We start from the raw sequence: 22,106 nt of genomic DNA, 5'->3' as shown, positions 1-22,106 counted from the left end.
CTGCACTGGCACAATGATGTCACTTCTGGGAAGTGATGTCATCATGCAGGGCAGGGGAGGGGGTGCATGCTTCACAGCGGGCCAATTTGGGCCCCAAATGAGTCCAATTTGGCCTGTTCAGGGCCCAATTTGGCCTGTTGCGAAGCGTGGGAGCCCTCTCAGCATGGTGCGATGACATCAGTGATGTCATGCTGGCCCAGGGAGCATGCTTCAGAAGCCCGTTCCTCAACTTCCTGCTCCCGCCCCTGCTGGCTGGGTAAGTGGTGGCGGGGGACAAAAGGTGGGAGCAGGGGATCCTCCACCCCCACTGTGGGAATGGGATCCCTAATTTCCTAGAATTATTGTCTTGTCTTCTTAAAACTGATTACTTTATTAGGTAAGTAGAAAAAATGAAAAATTAGAGAAAAGCCAAGAGGAAGATGTTTCAATGGATTATAAAGAAGATAAGGCAATAATTCCTGAGCTATGAACCATGACAGTACTGTTTTTATATAACTGCTAAATAAAGAAACAAATCAAAGACTTTCCATATTTAGAAGTTTATAACATTATGCATGGGGTGGAGAATGTGGATAAAGGGAGCTTTTTCTCCCTTTCCCATAACAGAATAACTTGGGAGCACCCAAGGACAGACAAAAGGAAATACTACCTCCTTAATACTTTACTAATTAAACTGTGGAATTCATTGCCCGTGGTAGCCATGAGCACAGAGTGTGAATATTAAATTTGAATTAAGAATCAGGGGAGGGCCTTGGTCTCCATGCAGTTTGTCGGCCCTGGGGGGCAACTGGTGGTTGGCAGCAGTGTGAAACAGGATGCAGGACTAGATGGACCACTGGTCTGCTCCAGCAGGCACTTCTTACGTTCTTATTAGTGAGATAATCCATATCTAGACCATGGTGGTTGGAGCAGTGAAATAAAATTGTATGTTGTAAGGTTCCATGCTTTGGGGATTTTTTTTTCTTTTAGTTCAAAGGGAAGATATAAAGGATATATACAGATCGAGTGTATTGTTTTTAATATGAGCTTCTGAGATGTTCTGAAGTGCTTGGTAGATGGACATTGTCTTTTTTTTAAAAAAAGTTGGGAGCGTTGTCCAAAAGTACAAAGTAATTAAGAGCCAATGATTGAGCTCCCCTCCTGATCCTGCTGTCCGTTAAAGAGCATGCCACTCCTACCCCAAAGGGTCTGAATGTTCTGGGCTGTGCAATATTAAGTGCTGCATATTGAAATTATTCAATTGTTGCTGTCGTTGTTAGGTTTCATTTTATTCTTGTTTTTACCTATGGTTTTATCTAAGATGTTATCCACTCTGAACCTGCTTGTGGGGAGAGCAGGCTACAAATTTAATAAAATAAATACATTTCATTGTGTTTTATTTTTTAACAACAACCCTATGTGGTTGGTTAGCGTGAGAGCTCACGGCTTGCCTAAAGTCACTTGATTATACTCCCAATAAACTAACAGCAGAGTTACTCCAGGCTAAACAAATAAATTTCAATGGGTTTAGCTTGCAGGAACACTGTTTAGGATTACACGGTAAAAAAAAAAACCTTTCCCTTCCTAAGGCAACAGATAAAACTCTTTCAGACAAATCTAAAAACAAACTCAAAGGAACACCTTGAACAAAAAGACCTTACGACTTGGAGCAAACAGCTATATTAGTACTGCAATCCTCTTTCCTGGGAGTAAGCTCCACTGGATAGACATGAGTAGGACTTTGAGTAAACCCTCTTAGGATTGCTCTCTAGATCCACACGGGCTTCAGACAACGCAGAATAGCAACTCCTCCCCGGCAGCGGTTCCTACTGGGCGATTCCTGGGAGTCCCATCAGAGCACGCTGCCTCATTTGCATACAGCCAATCAGCAGCCGCAGGAGGGCGGCGATTCCTTGGGAAGGAGGAGGTGCGAAGCGCACGTTGGCGTCGATTGGCGATTGATCGCGCCTGGCCGCGGTGTGTCCATGCCTGCCTGAGGCAGGCGGGCAAGGGGGCCAGCCGGGTGGCCGGCGCCTCGGCGATCCATTGCTCCTGCCTCTGTCCCTGGGATGCCGCCCGTGGATGCAGCCGCGGGCGAGGGAGCAGCGGCGGGCGGCTGAGCGCCGGCGACGCTGTCCGGGGGCGGCCGCCTCGGGATGGAGACGGGTCGGGCTGCGGGGCAGTGAGCGGCGAGAAGGGGGCGGGGTCCTCGGAGGGCGGGGACCGAGCCCGGCAGACCGGCGGGACGGACGGACGGAGGGGGCTCCGGCTGCGACTGACTGAGAATGGAGCCCGGCGCTTCGGCAGCGCGGCCGTCCGGGGAAGGAGCGGACTCGTGCCTGGAGCGCCTCAAGAATTCGCTGCCGGGACCCGCCGACCTGGCTGGGGCGGCCAGCACGCTGGAGCGGATCCTGAGGGAGTCGGTGTGTCAGCTGCAGGGCTGGCTGCAGGTCTACGGTGAGGAAGGAGACCCCCCCCTCTCACAGCCCCTTCCCACCCTCAGGCGCCCCCGGCCATCCCTCCCCGCCCGGCTCGGCTTCAGCCTCCCTCCCCAAGGCACCAAGTATTCGGGGGCCGGCTTTCCCTTCCCCGCATTGCAAGCTTTGACCAGCTCTCCCATCTCCTTATCCAGGGCAGGGGGAGAATCACCTGCCATCGCCTAAAAATAAATAAATAATAAAAATCCCAAGCCCCCAAGAGCAGCACGCCCCCCTTTCTGTCCACAGACTTCACCCTGCACCAGCGCTTTTCCTTTTCTTTGGGTAATTTTGCTAGTCTAAATATATATACGTGTGTTGTAATGTAAGTATAATATCATGCTGGTGTTCAAGCGGGTCTCTTGTCATGAGCGCACGAGGCTGCGTTATACAGCGTGGGATCATCTGCCAAGGTCAGTATTGTCTGATGAGATGCGGTGGCGCTCCAGGATCTCAGGTGAAGGTTTTGCATGTCACCTGCTCTGTCTGATCCTTTTAACTGGGGGTGCCTAGGATTGAATCTGGGACCCTCCAGCGCACCAGTTAGCCTCCTCTGAAACCCTTGCATTCTTTCATCCTTCCTAGTTTCAGGTGGGAAGCTGTGTTGGGCTGCAGTAGAAGAGCAAGGTGCTAATGGACCAGAATCTTGCATTTCATCCTGCCTGTTTTTTATAGGGTGTAATTGACATAGTGGTGCTCAGAGTAAAGCACCTAATATATAATCGTATAAATGGTTCCACTTTAAATGCGCTTGGGTTGTCAGTAGCATCTCTTTATCCTGTATTTCTGTGTTTGCCTCAGGTGTACCCTAGCCCGTCTTTGACTTTTGGCATGGTCCTCTGTGGGGGGGGGGGGTGCATGGATGATCAATAGAGCTTGGAATACAGGAGGCTCTGGTAGCAGGTAGGATGAAAGACCACCCTGGCGAGAAACTGCCAGTCAGGCAGGGTAGGCAGTGTTCAACAGTAGAGCAGTTGCTCTGTGGCTCCCTGCCCGATCTTTGGCAATTTCGGATAAAAAGATCAGGTAGAAAGTGAGGTGAAAGATGCCTATCTTTGATCCTGGAGAGCTGCTGCTAGCTAGAGTGGATAGTACTGACCTTGACTGATACAGCAGTCTGACTTGGTATAAGGCAAGTGTGTCTTCCCCACTCCATTATGCTGGTATACTCAACATATTTTAGAAGCAAGTGAATTTCGTCAGGCTGTGGTTTTGTATTTGCTTTTGGGATTTCTTTATTTATAGTGGGCCTTTCTCACTGAGACTCAAGGCAAGTCAATGTGATCAAGTGAACAATATAATCGGGTATAGGTTGTAGAAATTTGAAAGTGAGCATAAATCTGAATACAATGGTGAAACATTGCTGAAACAAAGCATAAGTAATTAAACATAGTATATTTCACGATGCAGAAACTAACTAGGAGGAGCATATCTATGTCAACAGACCATATCCAGTAGTACAGTTTACAGTCCCTGTCCGTTTACCAAAGGATCTCTGAATAATTTTTCATGAGTCTGATTCCCTGACCTGAAAGCCACCTTTTTAAACACTATTCAAGGATAGCATTGTCTCTGGTATATTTTCTTGGTTCTCCAACACCTTGCTGTCTTGCAACCCACTGTCAGGTTCCAGTCCACCATTTGTGAGTAGCTGCCTTATAAGTTCCTTGTTGTTGCTTGACGTAGAGTCCCTCTCATGTTTGCTCAGCCTGTTTGCACCCAGCTGCTTTGCGTCTGTTTGTATCTGCCTCTCCGTTGCTCTTGCATGTCTCCTTCATAGCCACTTGACTCAGTGCAATTGTGAAATAACAGTTTTTCTTTTCAGCACCTTGCTTCTGAACAGAGTAGTGGCATTCAGTTTTGAAGAAGTATTTTGCCATGGGTGATGATGATAAACTCTGGTTTGAAACATGCGTTCTATACTCATAGCCCTACCGAGTTCCCTTTCTTCTTGTGAGGACAGCTATGCTCCTGCCCTTCCCCCTGTCTCTATGAAATTCTTCCTCAGTACAGGTATGCAACTATGTCTCAGAACAAGGGCTCTCTATCAGAAGGGGTTAAGAATGACAAAGTTGCACTTTATCAAGGAAAAAAACTTTTAGTAACTTTTTTTTATTGTACTGATGTAAGCATTAATATTGCCTCCACATACAATCTATACTTCATGTATATATAAATATAGAATAAATTTAACTATCCATACATCCGATACAAGCTTGTTTCCCCCCTTTTAGTAACTTCTTGTGTGTGGAGGTGATGATGTCCCTCTCCTGGCACAGCCCTTTCCCATTGTTTTCCCCATCCCTTTGGAAAAACAGCTCTGTACAGTCATGTTAGCTGGAAAAAAAAAACCACCCATGGATTATGTTTCAGAATGTGCTATTGTTTACAATTGTCATTGTCAAATCTCTGGCTGTTCCACCAGCAGAATGAAAACTGATGAACAGGCAAACCCTTTTCATGTTTGGGTTCACTCTGAATTCGGGGAAATTGCAACCAGGATTGAATCATTCCTGGGTAAAGACTTGTGACTAATCTCAGTTTTAAAGCAGTTCATTATTTTTAGATGTGTAGGCTTTAAAAAAAAAAACTCTGCAATTTATAAAAAAACGTGCTGTCAGGAAATGCTACCCTGTGATTATTTGACATGTGCTAAAATGTCAAGAAAATGCTGGCAATTATTAGCAAGCTGCCCTTTGTGCTAGTTTTATACAAGTCAACTACAGGATGCTCAGTTGAAAGCACCCCGGGATCTAGCAAATGCAGGGAAGTGTTATGCTATCATTCTGTAATCTGTATTGAAGCACTTTTGTGCTGGCTAGAAGGCAAGAACAGGATGCGGTGTGAAGAAAGCTTCGTTTCCCCCACCCTCCAGCTGGATTCTGGATGACTATTAATGAGTTTCTTGAAGCCTGGAAGATACTGACACTGTTCGTCATGTGGTTCGGTGCTCACTGACTTGCATTCGGTTGGTGTCCTTACTTATAGCCAAGGCTGATGACAGCCTGGAAAAAGGATGTTAAATTCTTCAGCAATCTGGCTGATGTACAAGACTCACTGTTACTTCCTTTTTTCCCCTCAAACCCTCCCTGGTATGTAACCTCCGAAAATAAATCTGTATCAGAATGATCAGGCTCTTGGGGGGGGGGGGGTTGGTCACAGTGTATGTTAGAAGTGCATTGTGATCCAGTCTTAAAGCCAGTAATTGGAGACAGCATATGGAGAAAATGGGAGGGGGGGATTTTTGTAGCTGTGCTTTACTTTCTATTTTGTACTAAATCATATGCTGAATACTTTATTTATTTATACCCCACCTTTCTTCCCAGTGGCGACTTAAAGCATCTTACATTGTTCTCCTCTCCTTCAGTTTGTCCTCACAACAACGCTGTGAGGTAGAATTGGCTGAGAGTGTGATTGGCCCAACGTCACCTGTAAGGTTTCCATGGTAGTGTGGAGATTCAAACCAGGGCCTCTGACATTCTATTCACTGCATTACACCGGCTGTCACTGCACCAGAGTCTCTCAACTTTGTATTCAGGGGTTACTGCTTTTTGTGTCCGTGAAACAGGCTTGTTAATCCAAAAAGTGTCCTATGCACATCAGCATTACCAGGCCTAGTTGCTGCTTAAGTGTGGACAGATGTTGACACATTGGTTCTAAACAGTGAGAGAGATGAAAAGGGCAAACTGATATTTATTGGGACAACTTCTGTTGGTCTAGGCTAGGAGATAGTGTACTAATAGTATCTAACTTTGTAGACAGTTCCTACCAAAGAATTCGCAAATGTCAATCATTATTGTGGGTTACTCAAGCAAATGACTGCTGTGGAATTCTGTATAAGAAAGAAAAGAGCATATAATAGTGACATTGTTAAGCTAAGGAAAAAATACTAGGGTCACCAAATATTGCTTATTGTAGCCCCCTACCACACCTAAACTGAAAGGCTCATACTGAGTTTTGAAGCAAAAGAAAAGAATCCACTATTGCGCATGCATGAGTTAAGACAGAATTTTCTCCCATACCTTCAGGCATGGTTTAAGAGAGTTTCACTTGCCTCTGTAGTCCCTTCCTCATTGCAGCCCTCTCCCATAAAAGTAATTGAATAACTTATTTTGCTCGGAATAAAAAAGATAAGATCTTTTAGGGACCATGCAGGGGCAGAGATGAAGCGCCAACAAATTAAAACGTTGCTGGCGTAGAGAGCTATTGTTTCCTCTTGCCAGTTCATTGTCATATTGGATGCACAGTGTGCATCACGAGTGTACTTAGTGTACTGCACTAAGAAGTTCATCTTTGAGGGATGAGCCACTGAACTGCTCTTTATATGTGAGGCAGTTCCTATTCATTTATGACACTTACCGTGCAATCCTAAGCAGAGTTACTCCAGTCTAAGTCCATTGACTTCAATGGGCTTAGACTAGAGTAACTCTGCTTAGGATTGCACTATTAATCGTAAGAATTAGTAATTTTGAGGTTCTCGCAGTTAGAGCAGTAGTTCTCAAGCGGGACCTTCCTGGAATGCTTGGATAGTTGCCAGAGAGGGCTCAGGTTCTTCTCTGATTCATTGGGGTTAAAGACAAAGCGGTCTCTTCCCTCTCCCTCCAAAATACAGTGTTCAGTAAGATGTTGTGTATCCTGCTGCCTGCGCTATCACAGATAGGGGCATTGTCCCCTCAAGGACACACAAGCCCATTCTAGGCCTATGTGGACTCTTTTCTGTGCCTTTTTGTTTTGATTTTTGCAGCCATGTGATTCCTTTGGCATTGAACATGGGGAAAAAAATCTGTTTGGCTTTAACTGTTCTTGAGGAAACTTTAATTGTTCCTTGCCCTGAGGAGGCCTTCAGTGGCAAAATCTGACACACACGCCCCTTTTGGGAGAGGGCTTCATAAAATTTTCTAAACAGCATCAGACTCTACTTGATGGGATCATGTGTAGGGTTCTAAAAATAAACAGTTTTTGAAATAGTTTGCTGAAACGAAGTTGCCTGTTGTAAGGGATAACATCAAGAATTTACATAGCGATGAACACTCCAAATTTAGTTACAGTGTAAAATGTTGTTCCGTTAGTCCTGCGTGTCTCATTCAATGATGGGCTACAGTTTGATGCTAGCATGGAGCTAAAAATATCTGTATAACTGAAAGATTTAGGAAAAGCGTAGTGATTTTTTTTATTTCTGAAGCGTGATTGGGCAGTAGAAGTAATTTTTTGTAACCTAAGGGCAACAAATTATTTTTGGTCTTTATCAAAACAAAGCTTCAACAACAACAAAAAAAGGCGAATTCCGCTGTTAAGGTTAAAAATAACAACTCCCAACTTTTAAAGTATATGCCTTATTGCCCTCCTCGCAGAATCCTGTTTTGGTTAAGCAGACTAATGTGAAAATAAATAAAATTTATATATCAGATTGTTTAAATGTTGCTCTTGCCTTGCACAGATGTTCCTATGCATTTAATCAAACTGGAACTATTGCATGATAGTGCAGAACTAAATGTCGTTTCTAAGTGCTGTATGTACAGTATATTCTGCTGTAGATATTTATGGCATTGCAGAGTTTATTTGTAGTTAACAAAGAAGGTTGCTATCCTAGCAAAGGAAATAAGAGCTGTGGGTTTTGGCCTTGTGGACTATATTATACTGGGAAAAGTTAATGCCAACTGCTGCCACAAATGACTCCAAAGAGGAAATGTATCTTGCACGAGAAAATGTTAAGTATCCCTATCTTAGCACTGTAGACAGGGGAGCTATTAATATAACAGCCCAAGGTTCTATATTCCCTGTGTGGTCTTACAAATGCAAACTGTACAATGTATTTTGAGAAGGCTGCAGTTGAAAGGCACTTAGCTCCACATCAGGTTGGAAACAGTTACTTAATTTGAAATAAATGCGCTAGCCACTTCTCAGACCTGGCCAGTTTTATGCATCTGTGTTAAGAAACTGCATTAGGAATTCGTCTTGCATCTGCATGGTTTGTTCAGGGATGTGATAGGGAATCAGTCTAGCTGCACAGACTATACAGTATGTATCTGTAGGCATTTGCAATAGTGCACCATAAAACAATCTGTTACAACGATGTGACAGTGATCCAAGTGCTTTGTTCTGGGATGTACTCTCACTATGACCCTGAGGTCCCTTCCGGGCTTCTGAGGAAGTCCTGATTCCCTCCCCTGCCCCATTTCCCCAGTTGCTCTTTGTCTTCTTGGTCTTGACAAGATTTTTGCTAGTAGTTGATCACCACAAATGAAGGGCAGATGAGAATGACCTCAAATCCTTAAAAACCTAGCTCCCCTCCCCCCACACTGGAGGGGGTATGTGGTCTAAGATTTTGCTTTTGGATGGCACAGGGAAGAGATAGTAAATGCAGCTTCATGAAACGTTAAGTTGTGCCAATATGAGCAGATCACAAAAGGCCATCGCATTGTCCGCTATAGGATTTGGTAGCTGGAGGACTTGAGATTTGGACGCTCGCAAAGTTAACTACTGGCATCCCTGTTCCGTCCCATGCTTTGAAGTTGATCAAGTTGTCCTGTACCATCAATGTTAAGTGGAAACAACAGAAGTTATTTGAACTGTAGAGCTGACTGGCCGCAACACTGGGCAATAAAATCAGAATTGCAGCAGTGATGTGCAGTGCTTTTTGGGCAGTGGTGTGATTATGCCTTCAGTTGTGCGTTCCATGTCTGAGCAACTTGCAAGTGTCAGTGGTACAAACTCAGTGGCTTTATTGCTGACAGTGAGGACATTGCCAGGTTGGTGCTTGAATAGAGAAGAGTATTCTGAAATTATTCCCCTGCTTTATGCTATGATTGTGCTTCCTGTAAGGGTTTGGTATGCATGTCTTCTTCTGCAAGAGGCTTGATTGTGCTGGGAATTCTGGAGCTGCTTTGTGATCCTATGTTAGAGAGAGTTTTTGTTGTTAAACTCCTCTGTGTTAGGTTTGTAGAAATGGCTGAAAAGCGCTTAAAGTGGCCCTTCTGTTAGGCCCTCTGCTTTAGCACTTAGGGAGCAATTCTAAGTGGGCTGTTCAGAAGTAAGTCGATTTTTTTCAATGGGGTTTAGTCCCAGGGAAGTGTTCTTACGATCGCAGCCTTAATGTATTCCTAACATGGAATTTCCTGCTGTAAATATGAACTACAGCTACTCATGTCAACGGATATAAAGTTTGCAAAGATGTACATGCCAGATTGTAACCTGCATTCCTAGGATACGTTGGATTGAACCCTAACAACTTTTCCTCTGGCTACAGGGCCCTTTAAGATCCCCCCAAAGACCATGCCTCTTGAACAAAAAGCCATGCATGACTGGCTCGGGGTGGGGGAAAGGGTGAGATCGTTTGACCTCTTGCAAGAGTAGAAAAATAGCTGTTGGTGGTTTTGTGTATTTCAATACTAGCATATGATGTGGCATTTCTGAATGCTAATGAAACTCATGAGAATAAATGTACAAAAATGACTTGAAAATGTAATGGAATTCTTTTAAAAACAATAAAATGGACTCTGTTATATAGCACGAAATAAAGAATGAGGTTAGATACTGCATAAGTAAATGAGGATTAAATTTATGCCAGTCCGGAAGAGTTATTCAGTCACTAGACTGGAAGGAAATCAAGGGTCATCTTGCTGAATACAGCATCCTAAGGCAGGAATCTCTGCATAAAACTTTATTAAACCTCATCTGCACTGCACAGTAGCCCTGTAATTTAATACAATGCAACAGGAATCCCTGCCAGTTTCAAGAAATACTTTGCTAAAAATAATATAGGTGTCCCAAACAAGTGAGCTGTGCTGCATTTTTGTGAACTCTTCCAACTCAAAACTGGAAAAGTAGACTCTCAACTTGAACCTTTCTATAGTTCTTTGGTTTTTTGTTTTGAAGTCCATAGTTATTTCTTAGTTTCTGACAACTCAGTTTCATGGGACAGTCTAAGTTGTTCTTGCTCTGGGACTGGACAGTTCTTTTGTGACCTAGTGATCTACAACTACAACTGAAGGACCCTGGGCTGATTCTACTGTCTGAATAAATGTATGTGGCTAGCAAGGGGCAGTAGCTTTCATATAGCGTGCTTACCAGAGAACATGGTTAAACTTCAGTGCGTTGAGGCAAGTAGTAAGAAGGGAAGAGACTATTTTTTTACCCAAGATTGTAAAGAAGGGCTCTTGATTTAGGTTATGGAATTACATCTAGGCTGAACAAGAGTTTATCTTAAGCGCACCAATATTGCTGAGAAGATAAAGATATTGTTGTGATGCCTTCTGAAACAAGGTTCATTAGCTGTATGTTTACTAGGGAATTCCACTATTGTTTGTTCAATGGCCCTGGCTGTTTCCTGTGCAAGTTATTGGAGCCTTAAGTTGAAAATACTACCAATATTTCTTTAAGAAGGCCCCCCTCCTGTTTTGAGAATTGTAGCATTATATGCAGTTCTTCATACCTGGATGATCTGATGGATTCCCTTTGGTTGCTGTTGTTTGGTTATTATCACTAAGTATAGAAGTAACAAGTCTTGTGTCTTTAAGAGGATGAACTGCAGAGAATGTTCAAGTAATGTTAAGCTTAACCCATATGAAAGTTAGAGTTCGGTTTTAATGCTAAAGTTTAATTATGTGTTGGGCTGTGCTTAGTGTAATTGCCCTTGAAAATGTCACCCAAGCAAACTTTTTCTTTCTTTCTTTTAAAGTTTTTGTACAGCCTTGCATCTATTTTTAAGAAAGAGGAAAAGAAAACAAACAGGACGCACATTCTGATGCCATGATTGATTTTCAGATGTTATAATTATAGATTCAGCTTGATCCAGCAGAGATTTCATCGTAAGGTTCATTTATTTTACTTTATTTTTATAAATACATTTATTTTTATATATTCTTCCTTACTTTAAAAGGGATGTTCTTGGTGCTCATGGCTCCAACAAGGCTACTCAGATAGTATCTCAGTTTTTAAAAATATATTAATGTATTTTAATGTATTTTAGAAAGGAAAGTGCACTAAAGAAGTCTTCGTAGTTTTCTGTAGCTGTATCCAAAAAACAAGTCTCTGGGGAAAGCCACTTCCTTATCTCTGATAGTATTTCACTAATATATTTTTCATTTCTGTAACTGAATAATTTGTATTTCAAACCATTTTGTATAGGGCACCCATTATGCACCTTTAGCAAGAACAACTTAAGTTGAAGACACATGTTTCTTAGTTTACAAAAGAATGGGAAATTCAGATTTAGAATACAGACTCAGTTTGTCCAGAGCCTTTAGCTTAAAGTGGTAAGTGGCAGATCTAGTCTTTTAAGCCTGCTAGTCATTTATAAAGTGGAGGAATTGATTTTTAACAGCAAAAGGGACAAGTGGTTGTTGGTGCTGCTAAATTTCCTCTGTGTGCCTAAAGCTTCCCTCCCCATAGTCTCCCTTTCAGAATTACTTCTCCACAGGTAAGAAGAGAGCCCAGCTCTGACAAAGTGCTGGTGGGGCAGTGGACAGAGATGAGCAGCCAGCAGTCACAGGTATAGTTCAGCTTCCCTTATCCTCATACCTCTTTTGCTCTTAAAAAAAAAAAACTCTGAACAGTGTCTCCACCTCCCCTCCACCTCCCCTCCTTGTTTATAAGTGATTGAGGAATACCTGGGTTTAAATGAACAGGTCTGCTGGCATTTACTTACTTAGGGAGTAGTCTTCAGTAAACTCCATTTTATTCTGTGGGGCTTACTCCCAGTAAAGTATTGTTAGGTTTTGCAACCATTTATTTATTCAATACCCCATTTCCTCCCAAAGCAATTCAAATCTATTGCATTTTTAAAAAAAATATTAAAATTAGTTCTGTTTCTGTTGTTCTTTTACAATGAAAGATGCCGCCGCAGTTGTGTCTGGGTGGGACTGGGGTTGTTCAGTTGAGATTACGGTAGAAGAAGCATCCCAGATGTTACTTCCCTACTCTTGGGCAAACCTTTTAGCTGCCGGTGGTGTCAGTAGGTAGGCCCTGTGATGTCCTTGCCTGAAGTTAAGGGCTTACTTCTTTGAAGTACAGCCCAACAAAAATAACCTGGGTAGCACAGGTGACCTTTCTAAGGAGAGACCCACTTAGCTAAGGAGAGACCCTCTTAGCAGTCCATGCCTGGCCTGGCCAGGCATGGACTGTTGGTAGAAATGATAGAAATGTGATGGGGACAGCTGTGCTTGGCTGCATCCTTGGCCCTCCTTGGGAACTGTGCTCTAGTAGGGAGGGGCTTGACTTATGCCCAGGATTCTCCTCTTTCCTCTTTTGGTCATCTCCATTGTAACTTCCAGTGAGTGCCCAGATGAGTGATGTGAGCTTGCAAGGGTCTGGATAGCCAGTCAGGGCTCCTGCAAACCCTGCTGCTTTTTCTCTGGATTCACAGGACTTCTCAGCCTCGTGGGAACTCCGGGGCTGGCATTCTCACCTGATTTGCTGCTGCTTGGGCACTTGGCACAACTTTATGTACTTGCCCTTCAGTCACCTGGTGTCTCTCCTGGTGAGGAAGTGGCACCACCTGCCAACTATATAGCAGTGGCTTTGGGATCAGGTTGTTGTAGCAGCCCCCAGGCTGGGGGGAGAGTCTCAAATCTTAGTTCTCTACTCTCACCTCTGCCTTCCAGCTGCTGATGGTAGAAATAGCTTATGAGTTCCCTGCCAAAATATAATGGTTTCTGTTCTGGAAGTATAGCCTAATGAAAATGTCCCAGACAGCACAGATGAACTTCCTTAGGAACGACTCAATAACTGTGTGATGTGTAATATCATGTGTAATATGAACTTGTGTCCAAGCTTACCTAAACAGCAAATCCTGTTTTGTGTAACTGAAGTAGATATTGCAAGTTTTCGTGCTCCTTTGTGGCGGGGGGTGGGGGTGATGTAATACAAAGGTAGTGTATAGGGGATCAAGGTTTAATCTTAACCTGCTGCCTCACATGCTAGTTTGATGTAGAGGAATTCTGTACTTGTACACTGAGACGATCAGGATCAGTTTTTCCATATAATTTATTTGTGTGGACTTGTCCTCAAGGCTACTCTTACTGTTACAAATGAGACGGAAAAGCTTGCCTGTCTTAGTTAAAGAATCATTGTGAATCTCTGTATATGGACCATCCTGAGAGAGGCGATCCCATGTACCCCCCCTCCCCCAGTTTACATAATACAGATTTATTTATTTTTTTTAAAAAATGTGTACCCTGCCTTTCTGCCCCATCAGGGCCACCAATGCAGCTAACAGTTAAAACATGCTTTATAAAAACACATCATAAAAGCAACGAAAACCAAAACTAAAACACATGTTTAAATGCACAGAAAAACAGTAACTAGAACATAGGGCAGGAGGAAGGAATAATTCTGGGAACACCAGATGAAACTAAAGTAGTTTTCACCCTCTGGCAGCAAAAAGTGACAGAAGGGGACAGACTAATATTCATGAGGAGATTTTCATAATTTTGGTCGTGTTTCAGGTTGCCACCCACTTAATCTCAGAAGGTGAGGTTACACAAAGCACGGCTTTGGAAGATGACCCTGGCAGTTGGATAGGTTTGTATAGAAGTAGGCAGTTCTTCAGGTCAACTCCAGCGCTTTGAATTGGGCCTTGAAACAAATTCGAAACCTATGTAGATGGGGCAAGATAGGGATGATTCATTTTTTAAAATTCATTTATATCCCACCTTTCTTTCCAATGGGGACCAGGGAGGCTTGCATCATTTTCCTCTCCTCCATTTTATCCTAAAAAAAATCCTGTGAGGTAGGTTAGGCTGAGAGTGTGTGACTGGCCCCAGGTCACCCATTGAGTTTTCATGGCAGGGTGAGGATTCAGACCTGGTTCTCCCAGATCCTAGTCTTACACTCTAACCACTACACAAGACTGGTTCTCTAGAACCCACTCCAGTCAACATCCTGGCTGCAAATGACATCTTGGCTTTAGCTCATAGGCAATCTTAAGCAAGACTTACCTACAATTTCCTGCCTTTAGAAAGCACATAATCATGATCTGTCTTGTAGTGTTGTAGTGAAGTGGAGGTGATACTGATTATAAACTGCAGAGCGCTGCAAATGTTATACAAATTATTAATAGATTTATTATAATATAGTAATGAACCTTTTTTCTGGAACAAAGTTCATTATTGAGCTATACAGAAAGAGGAGAGAATTTTTGCTGAACTAGAGAAGGAAGGTATGCAAAAAGCAGTTTGGACTTGTTACTTGGAGGGAAGCGCTTGTAGCTGAAAATGCCTCTTAAATACTAGCTTTATTCTGCAGGCGCTGGCAGAAACTTAACTAATATTCATTCAGCATGCTGTGGGAAAATGGCACTTGCTCGAGCAGATGTGCTGTAGTGTCTGGTGGTGATTTGCATAAAAATACAAATGCACCTCGAATTTTCTGCCTTCATTAGTGACGGAAGAGGCACTTTCAAGCTTTGATCTGCATGCATGCTTTGCATTTTCAGTCATTGCTGCTAGTGCCATGGTACTTCTGTAGATACGTTTTTCTGAGAGATACATATTTTAGCTTTGCTTTATAAAGGTGGATGCATGCATGCATTCCCTCTCTCTAACCCCCTTCCTTCCCTACATCCCTTTCTCTTCCCCCCTCTGCCTAAGGAGCCCTGAGGATGGATGACCCATGAAGGATTTGAAAGTCTGTCTAGCTTAGTGTTGTGTACTTTAACTGGCAGCTAGTCTCTAGGGTCTTGGGCAAAAGTATTCTCCTAGCGCTAATTACCTAAGATCCTTTAGGAGGAGATGTTGGGGACTAAATTTCAGACCTTTTGCATGTGAAACATACGCTGTTTCCTAGAGCTGTAGCCAGTCCTCCAGGCCCTTTACATAGCAGATGGAATCAGGTCCCTCCCTCAAGAAATTTACAGTGTAAACCCAGAGACAAGGAAGACCACGAAGGGAGGGAAGAAGAGGCAGGGATAAAAGGAGCCAGTGTGGTGTAGTGGCTGAAGTATTGGGCTAGGATCTGAGAGACTGAGACTCAAATCCCCGCTCTGTGTTGGAAGCTTGCTGGATGACCCTGGACCAGTAACATACTTTCAGCCTTACCCGTGTCGTAGGATTTATTTATTTATTTATGTTTATGGTTATGCAGAGTTGTTGTGAGGATAAAATGGAGGTGAGGAGACATGCGTAAGCTGGGTCCCTCCCCACGGAGGAGAAAAGTGGGGTGTAAATAAGAATAAATTTAAAAATTGCCTTCCTTTCAGCTGCGTATGCTTGGGTAGACTTTGAGGAGACGTGGAAGGAAGTGAAGGAGGTGGCGTTGCCCTGAGTTTTCAGGTAGTAGATCTAGAGGCAAAGGTGTGATAAGGACCAGAAGGGAGATTTATATATCTCACTAAAAGTAATTGTACTTAATCAAGGCAAGAGACGGACAGACCATGAACAAGAGTTTGCAGAGAGGAGGTAGGGAGGAAGGCCTGCATTTTTTTTTGTAGTATAATAAAAGAAGATACTTCATGGCTTGAGCCCAAATATGGAGTTGAGGGAGGAGCAAAGGATTGAGAAAAGCGACAGGCAAAGTCAGGGCATTGTAGCCTGTTCTGTAGGGTGGGCATGAAATGCGTATGAAGAGTGAAAGAGTAGGGGAAAGATGAAAAGTTCAGTCTTGGGTGCCTTGAGTTTGAGATAGCAATGAGACATCCAGGTGGAAATACCAGGCTGTTGGAGCTGCAGAATTGACTGGAGAAAAGTCAAGGCCAGGGTAGAGAGCATCGACTCAGGAGATGGTGTCTGTGATAAGATTTCACCTGGGGAGTATCTGGATCTGCTCATCCTCCTCAGGATTTAGAGTGCACTGGGCACCTCTAAATATACATACCCAATGAGGTGAATCCTACCCCTGTCCCATCGCTCCACTGAGCAATGTTTTTGAAGCCTTCTTGCAGCCTAAGGAGCCTTCTTTTAACTTAAGAGGCTCTTCCATTGGAGGAAGAACCATTTCAGTTGGAGGAAGGCTACTTGGCGGATGGTTGGATCTACCCTAATTCTGTGTTAATAACGATGGGGGCGGAAAATTATACTTAAGTTGATATAAGAGATAATTGAGCTTAACAGTAGAATTTGGAGTTGTAGTTGTGGCGGTAGCTTTCCAGGGTCTCTATAGAGGTCTTTCATATAACCTGGTCTTTTAACTGGCTGTTGAACATGGGATTTTGTAAAGCAGATGCTCTTTGACTGAGCCACAGCCCTGTGCTCTTGGACATAAAACATGGGCTGAGCTCTTAGAAGAATTGATACAAAACATGGGTTGAGCATTGACAAAAGTTCAGTTCAGATGCTGCGAACAGATACATTTGTTCATTAAAGGCATCAGCCCTGATTAAATGTTGGACTTGTGTGTTCCTTTCTTCTTCCTGTCATGCATCACACAGAGGTCAAAGACTGAAATCTTCAGCTGACTCCAGTAGTGTTACACAGCTGAGACTGAGCTAATTGGGGCTAGTTTCTTTCCCAGTTAACTGGAGTTTTTCCCTATTGTTGTATCCTGGTTAAGAATCCCAGTTATTGCAAAGGGGGAGGGGAGCCTGACAATTCACCAGGTTCATAAACAAAATTGAGATTTGCTAGCCGTTATCAGAATGCAGCCAAAGAGAGAAATGTTTTGAATCATAGGTGAATGGGCTGCTTCCAATGGAAGTTGGGGAAGGATGTTTATTCAGTATTGGTGTAATTGCTTCCACAATGCCATACTTGCCAAATTCTAATTGTGTCCTGGTACATCCTTACTATAGGTCAGTGACCCCCAATGTGGCACCTGTTAACACCTGTCAATGTGTTCCTTGGTCCACACTTCCTTCTTCTCCAAAGCAATGACATGTTCCTCTCTTGCTGCCATCTCATTGCTTCAGAAGAGACCAGGAAGCATCAGCTTTCTCTGGAGGGAACACCTATTCAAAAACAGCTACCTCCACCATAGGAGGAGTAAATCACTAGGCTTAGAACCTCCCAACTTTTGGGGACTGATGCAAGGCTCTATGGCAGCCATTTTGCAGTTGATAGTACTCTCCCGATGGCAGCTATTTTGTGGTGGCACCCACTACTCAGAATTCCAGTAACTCCCACTGACTCAGCGGGGCTGGAGACCTCTGCTATAGGCTGCTAGTGAGTTGGACTTGAGTCTTGGATGCAGGAGATACGACTGAGCATATTGCACGATCCAGTTCTTTGCCTGCTGGCATACTGTGAAAATGGACCTGGGCCAGGAAGTGGCCAGGGTTTGTTAAGAGGCATGCTGCATTGCTCCTGTGTTTTATCAGCATTTTCTCAGGGTTTTAGCATGCAGGAGAGGAGGAGAGAGAGAGAATGCATAAGTTGTCATGCATTTTCAAGATAGCAGTTGGCAATTACGTAGTATGTTTTAGTGCGTGTGAAGTGCTTTGAACACTCTAGTTCAGTGACCCTTCTAATAGTCACGTAAATATTCAGTGAATTATGAATGGAAGAATAAGAGAATATTCCTGTGTCCAAGGCCACCTACAGAATTAAAGCCCAAAGTGAGACTTTTCCAGCTTTTAGCCTCAGCAGTCCACAGCCTCTTGATGCTTTTTTTCCCTGAGACTTTCTGGATAAGGTCTCTGCTGAAGGATACTTTCCTTAAACAGCGTTTTGTTTGTGGGACTCACTGACATATGCACGGTACAATTAAATATGTTGTAATAAAAATATTAATTTAGGAAACCTGGTTTTCATTTCCTTTCTTTGATTTTTGTTCCTTTCATTGCAGAAAGTTTCCATATGATGGGGTGTGAAGCATCTGAGCATGATCTACTTCCTTTAAAGTTTGCACATTTTGTGCGTGTTCCCTTGTCACTGGTATTTTGGAGGAACTGTGGCATGGTTTGATGTTTAAATGTGACTTCAGTTCCTGTTTCTATTCCTTTATTTTTCATCTATTCACTTGGGAAAATTCTTAAGAATTTTACCTATATATGGCTAGTTTGTTCTTTACTATATCTGGCAGAATTAGTTATGAATACTAGTGTCATAGCTATACTAGCTCCAAAAGAGGCACAAAGGCACCAATAATGTATATTTAAATACAGAACTGCCATGTTGACATAATAAGAAAGAGATGGGGATATCTGATTTTAGCAACAAGTTGCTGGCTCTGGGTTGGAATATTCCTGGAGATTTTGGGGGTGGAGCTGGGGGAGGCTGGAGTTTGAGAGGGCAAGGGACCTCAGTGGATTATAATGCCATAGAGTCCTTGTGAGAGTCTCTCTCAAGCTCACACACAGTTTGCCTGCTTCAGATATAAATTTCTCACTCAAATTCACATAGACTTTCACTCTCAGGCGCTCACATAGTTTACCTGCTTTAGATAGAATTAAAGTTCTCTCTCAGACACACACAGTTCAGGCTTCACACAGATGGCCTGACTGAACTAGAATGTGAATCATTTCAGGCTTCCACACAGTTTGCCTGCTTTGCCCAGACTCAATATTTCTCTCAGAAATGCACAAACACTCTCAGGATGCGCACAGCTTCCCTGCTTTGCCCAGACTGACTCTTTTCTCTCCACTCAGTAACTAAAAACAGCAGTTCACTCCGCCCACACTCTCAGTCATCAACCAGTCATCTCACTCAGTGGCGTAGCGTAGGTTAAGAGCGCCCTGGGCAAGGCAAGTGTCCTGTCTTTTCTTTTTTGATCTCCCTCGCTCCCGGGTGATATCATCACGCAGGATGCGGTCGCCCCCCTCCACAGCAGCTGCCTGCCCTGCTGCAGGCAGTGTAGGCGGCCTCCCCAAGTGCGCAGCGCAGTCTCCGCTCTGCCACAGCTGCCCGCGCCACTGCAGCCAGTTTGGCCTGCTGCAGGAAGGCTGGCTCAGTGCCCAGCAAGCCAGCTGCCCCAGCAGCATGCATGCATGCATGGGCGGCCTCGCCAAGGGCACGGCGCAATCTCTTGCACCCCTGTGAATTTTGTGCCCAGGGCAACTGCCCCTCTGTCCCCCCACACTATGCCACTGATCTCACTCACTCATCCCTCTCTTTCACCCTCACTCTTCACCTGTACCACACAAAGCATTTAAAGACACACACACACTTAAAAATCATCACCTTCCAAAACAGCCATTTTCTCCAGGGGAATTGATCTCTAGCCTGGAGATCCATTGTAATTCTGAGGAATCTCCAGCCACTACCTGGTGGTTGGCACCCTAGATATGGTCGAAGAGTGCAAATTAAAACTGCATTTACCTCTTTTTTGCTGTGCTGTTGGAACCGTTCCATGTTTACATCTATGAAACTCCTGCTATTATATCTGGTTTGATCAAAAACTGCGTTTGAAAGGGATATTTTCCTGAGTGCCGAAAACACAATTTTGAGGAGTTGGGCAGTGTGCACCTAGCTCTAAGAATCAGTTTGGAGGCAACACAAATTATCTCTGTACAAGTAAATTGTAATTGTTCTAACTTAGAATAATAGTTTGACGTTTCCATGATATTTATCATTATGTGGACATTTCCAAAACATTTAACTGTTTTCTTTGAAGAGATGGCTGTGAAGTGAAGCAATGTATGTTTCCATTGGAAGGAAGCAGAGATGCAAATAAGCTTATCAAAAACTGCACAATAGCAGCCACAAAATCCTGGAATGTTTTACGCCCATCTTTCAAACCTGCCTTTTTGCAATGGTTAAAGGTCATTATCTTGGAATGCTTTTGTCTTAATGTGTTGAAAGTAAATAGATGCCAAGGAGTTAAAAAGTTAGTACTCTGCTGGTTTGTACTTAATTTTGGGTGAGTTTTGTATCTACAGTACTGCGACATTTCATCTAGCAAATTTTCCTCTTTTGCACTTCAGAGAGCAAAAATGGGAACACCCTTGGGCAGAGCTTATCCTGGCAGAAGTACTTCCTACATGCCTGCTATCCCTTTAGAGGCATTTGAGATCTAGTGGCAGTTAAGTAACATGTAGGGTGATTCTGCACGCGTTGGATAATGCACTTCCAATCCTCTTTATAGATCATTTGGAATGGATTTTTTTGTGCGCGGAACAAAAAATCCACCTCAAATGATTGATAAAGTGCATTGAAAGTGTATTATCCGACGTGTGCGGAATCAGCCATTCAGATTCAGTTCAGTTTACCCTGAGACTGGACCAACAGCAGTTTTCTGCACTAGTTAGTGTTCTATGTATGAAATGCTCCATAGAGAAAATAGAAGGCTTACTTAGGGGCAGGTTTCCTCTCAGAGTCACTGCAGCTGTGTGTTTGTGTATGTGTGTGTGGAATGAAGCAACCCAATTTTGGAGTGTGGGGGGTATTCCTTGCTCATTTGAACAAGCTGAAAAGCCATCAATCTGTCCTAGTTCCCAACAAGACGGCCATGCATATTCAGTTTCTTTTAGAAGTTGTCCCCCCTTATAGTGATGCATCTGGGAATGGCAAATATGTTCCACTCTTGCTATGTTTGTTTAGGAATCTGTAAATACTTGGTATCCCTTTTTGTGGATTGTTGGTAAGACATAAAGCTGAGATGTCCTCACACTGCCTAGCAACTTGCCATCAAATCAGGGTTGGATGCTGGTGACAAATTGTCATTGGATTAAAAGCTTTCACACGTAGTAGTATTCTTGGCCTGGACTTCTTAAAAACAGCTTCTTAAAAGCAAGCACCCGAAGACTTTTGCATTAGATCCTTGCATAGTTTCCCATACATACAAAGAGGTAATCTGTGGATATATTGCCTATGCATTTGGAAAATAATACATAAATTGCAGCACTTTCACAATTACTAGTTTTGAACAAACTCTTAGCTAATGTTGAGTTTATTCAAAAGCTACGTAGAGGTTTGTAGTTATGATTCTCTCCATAGAAACATATGAAGAAGGGAGCTTTGACTCTCAAAAGCTTATGACCTGAAAATCTTGTTGGTCTTTAAGGTGTCACTGGGCTCAAATTCTACTGTTCTTTCTTGTGGTCTCCATATATTTGTCTGTGAAGATAAACCACTGGTTTTTTTATTGGTTAGATGCTGCACAGTTCAGTTCTTGTCAAATTATGGCTCCATTTAACATGTGCTGTATACCGTTTTGTTATGTACAAATATCTTGTTCTTCCACAAGGTTGGCATCTTCCTGATCAGAATAAACCTTACCAAAAAAAATCCCTTGGGGTGCATGGTTTTACCCCCAAAATAGCTCATTCATAGATGGACGGATGGACAGATAGATAAGAAATTCTTGGAGGCCTATAAATAACATTTTCCTTTATCATATGCCATTTGGTAGCCATTCTGCTTGCAGATTTACAAAGTTCTGTAAGCAGCAATAGCAGATTTGTGGTGTTTGAATAACAACAGTGTGTTTATATACCGCCTTTCTGAAAAGATTAGTGCTACACTCAGAGCAGTGATCAAAGTCAGTGTTATTATTATCTCCACAATATGGTTGGGGAGTTGGGGCTGAGAGGAGTGGCTTACCCAAGGCCACCCACAGACCTCATGGCAATAGAGGGAGTTGAACCTGCAGAGTGCTGATTCACAACCCAGCCACTTAACCACTATGCTACAGCAGCTCTTTTTGGCAAGAACTTACTGTTCTTTCCCTTTGAAAGCTGAAAGCTGGGCATGCACTTGCTTACATTTGCCTTTGATTTGCCTGCCTTCAAACTAGAAGGAAAATGTCTACATTTGTTTTTCTCCTCTCCAGTCGTCTACGTTT

The 22,106-nt window shown here is 43.1% G+C and overlaps 1 protein-coding gene across 5 annotated transcripts in view; it reads left to right on the top strand.

The window, feature by feature from the left end:
- The first annotated feature begins 2,237 nt into the window (after window positions 1–2,237).
- RASAL2 (RAS protein activator like 2) overlaps window positions 2,238–22,106 on the top strand; it is a 271,541-nt gene continuing 251,672 nt past the window's right edge. For all 5 annotated transcript variants that reach the window (XM_054980121.1, XM_054980117.1, XM_054980119.1 and 2 more), the window contains exon 1: window positions 2,238–2,436. In XM_054980121.1, the coding sequence (XP_054836096.1) occupies window positions 2,265–2,436 (172 nt within the window). In that variant the 5' untranslated portion in view covers window positions 2,238–2,264. The remainder of the gene's footprint in view (window positions 2,437–22,106) is intronic.

The sequence above is a fragment of the Eublepharis macularius genome, chromosome 5 (genome assembly GCF_028583425.1).
Source record: "Eublepharis macularius isolate TG4126 chromosome 5, MPM_Emac_v1.0, whole genome shotgun sequence".
Taxonomy (NCBI): domain Eukaryota; kingdom Metazoa; phylum Chordata; class Lepidosauria; order Squamata; family Eublepharidae; genus Eublepharis; species Eublepharis macularius.
The sequence above is the reverse complement of the archived record's forward strand: the minus strand, read 5'-3'. Positions and strand labels throughout refer to the sequence as shown.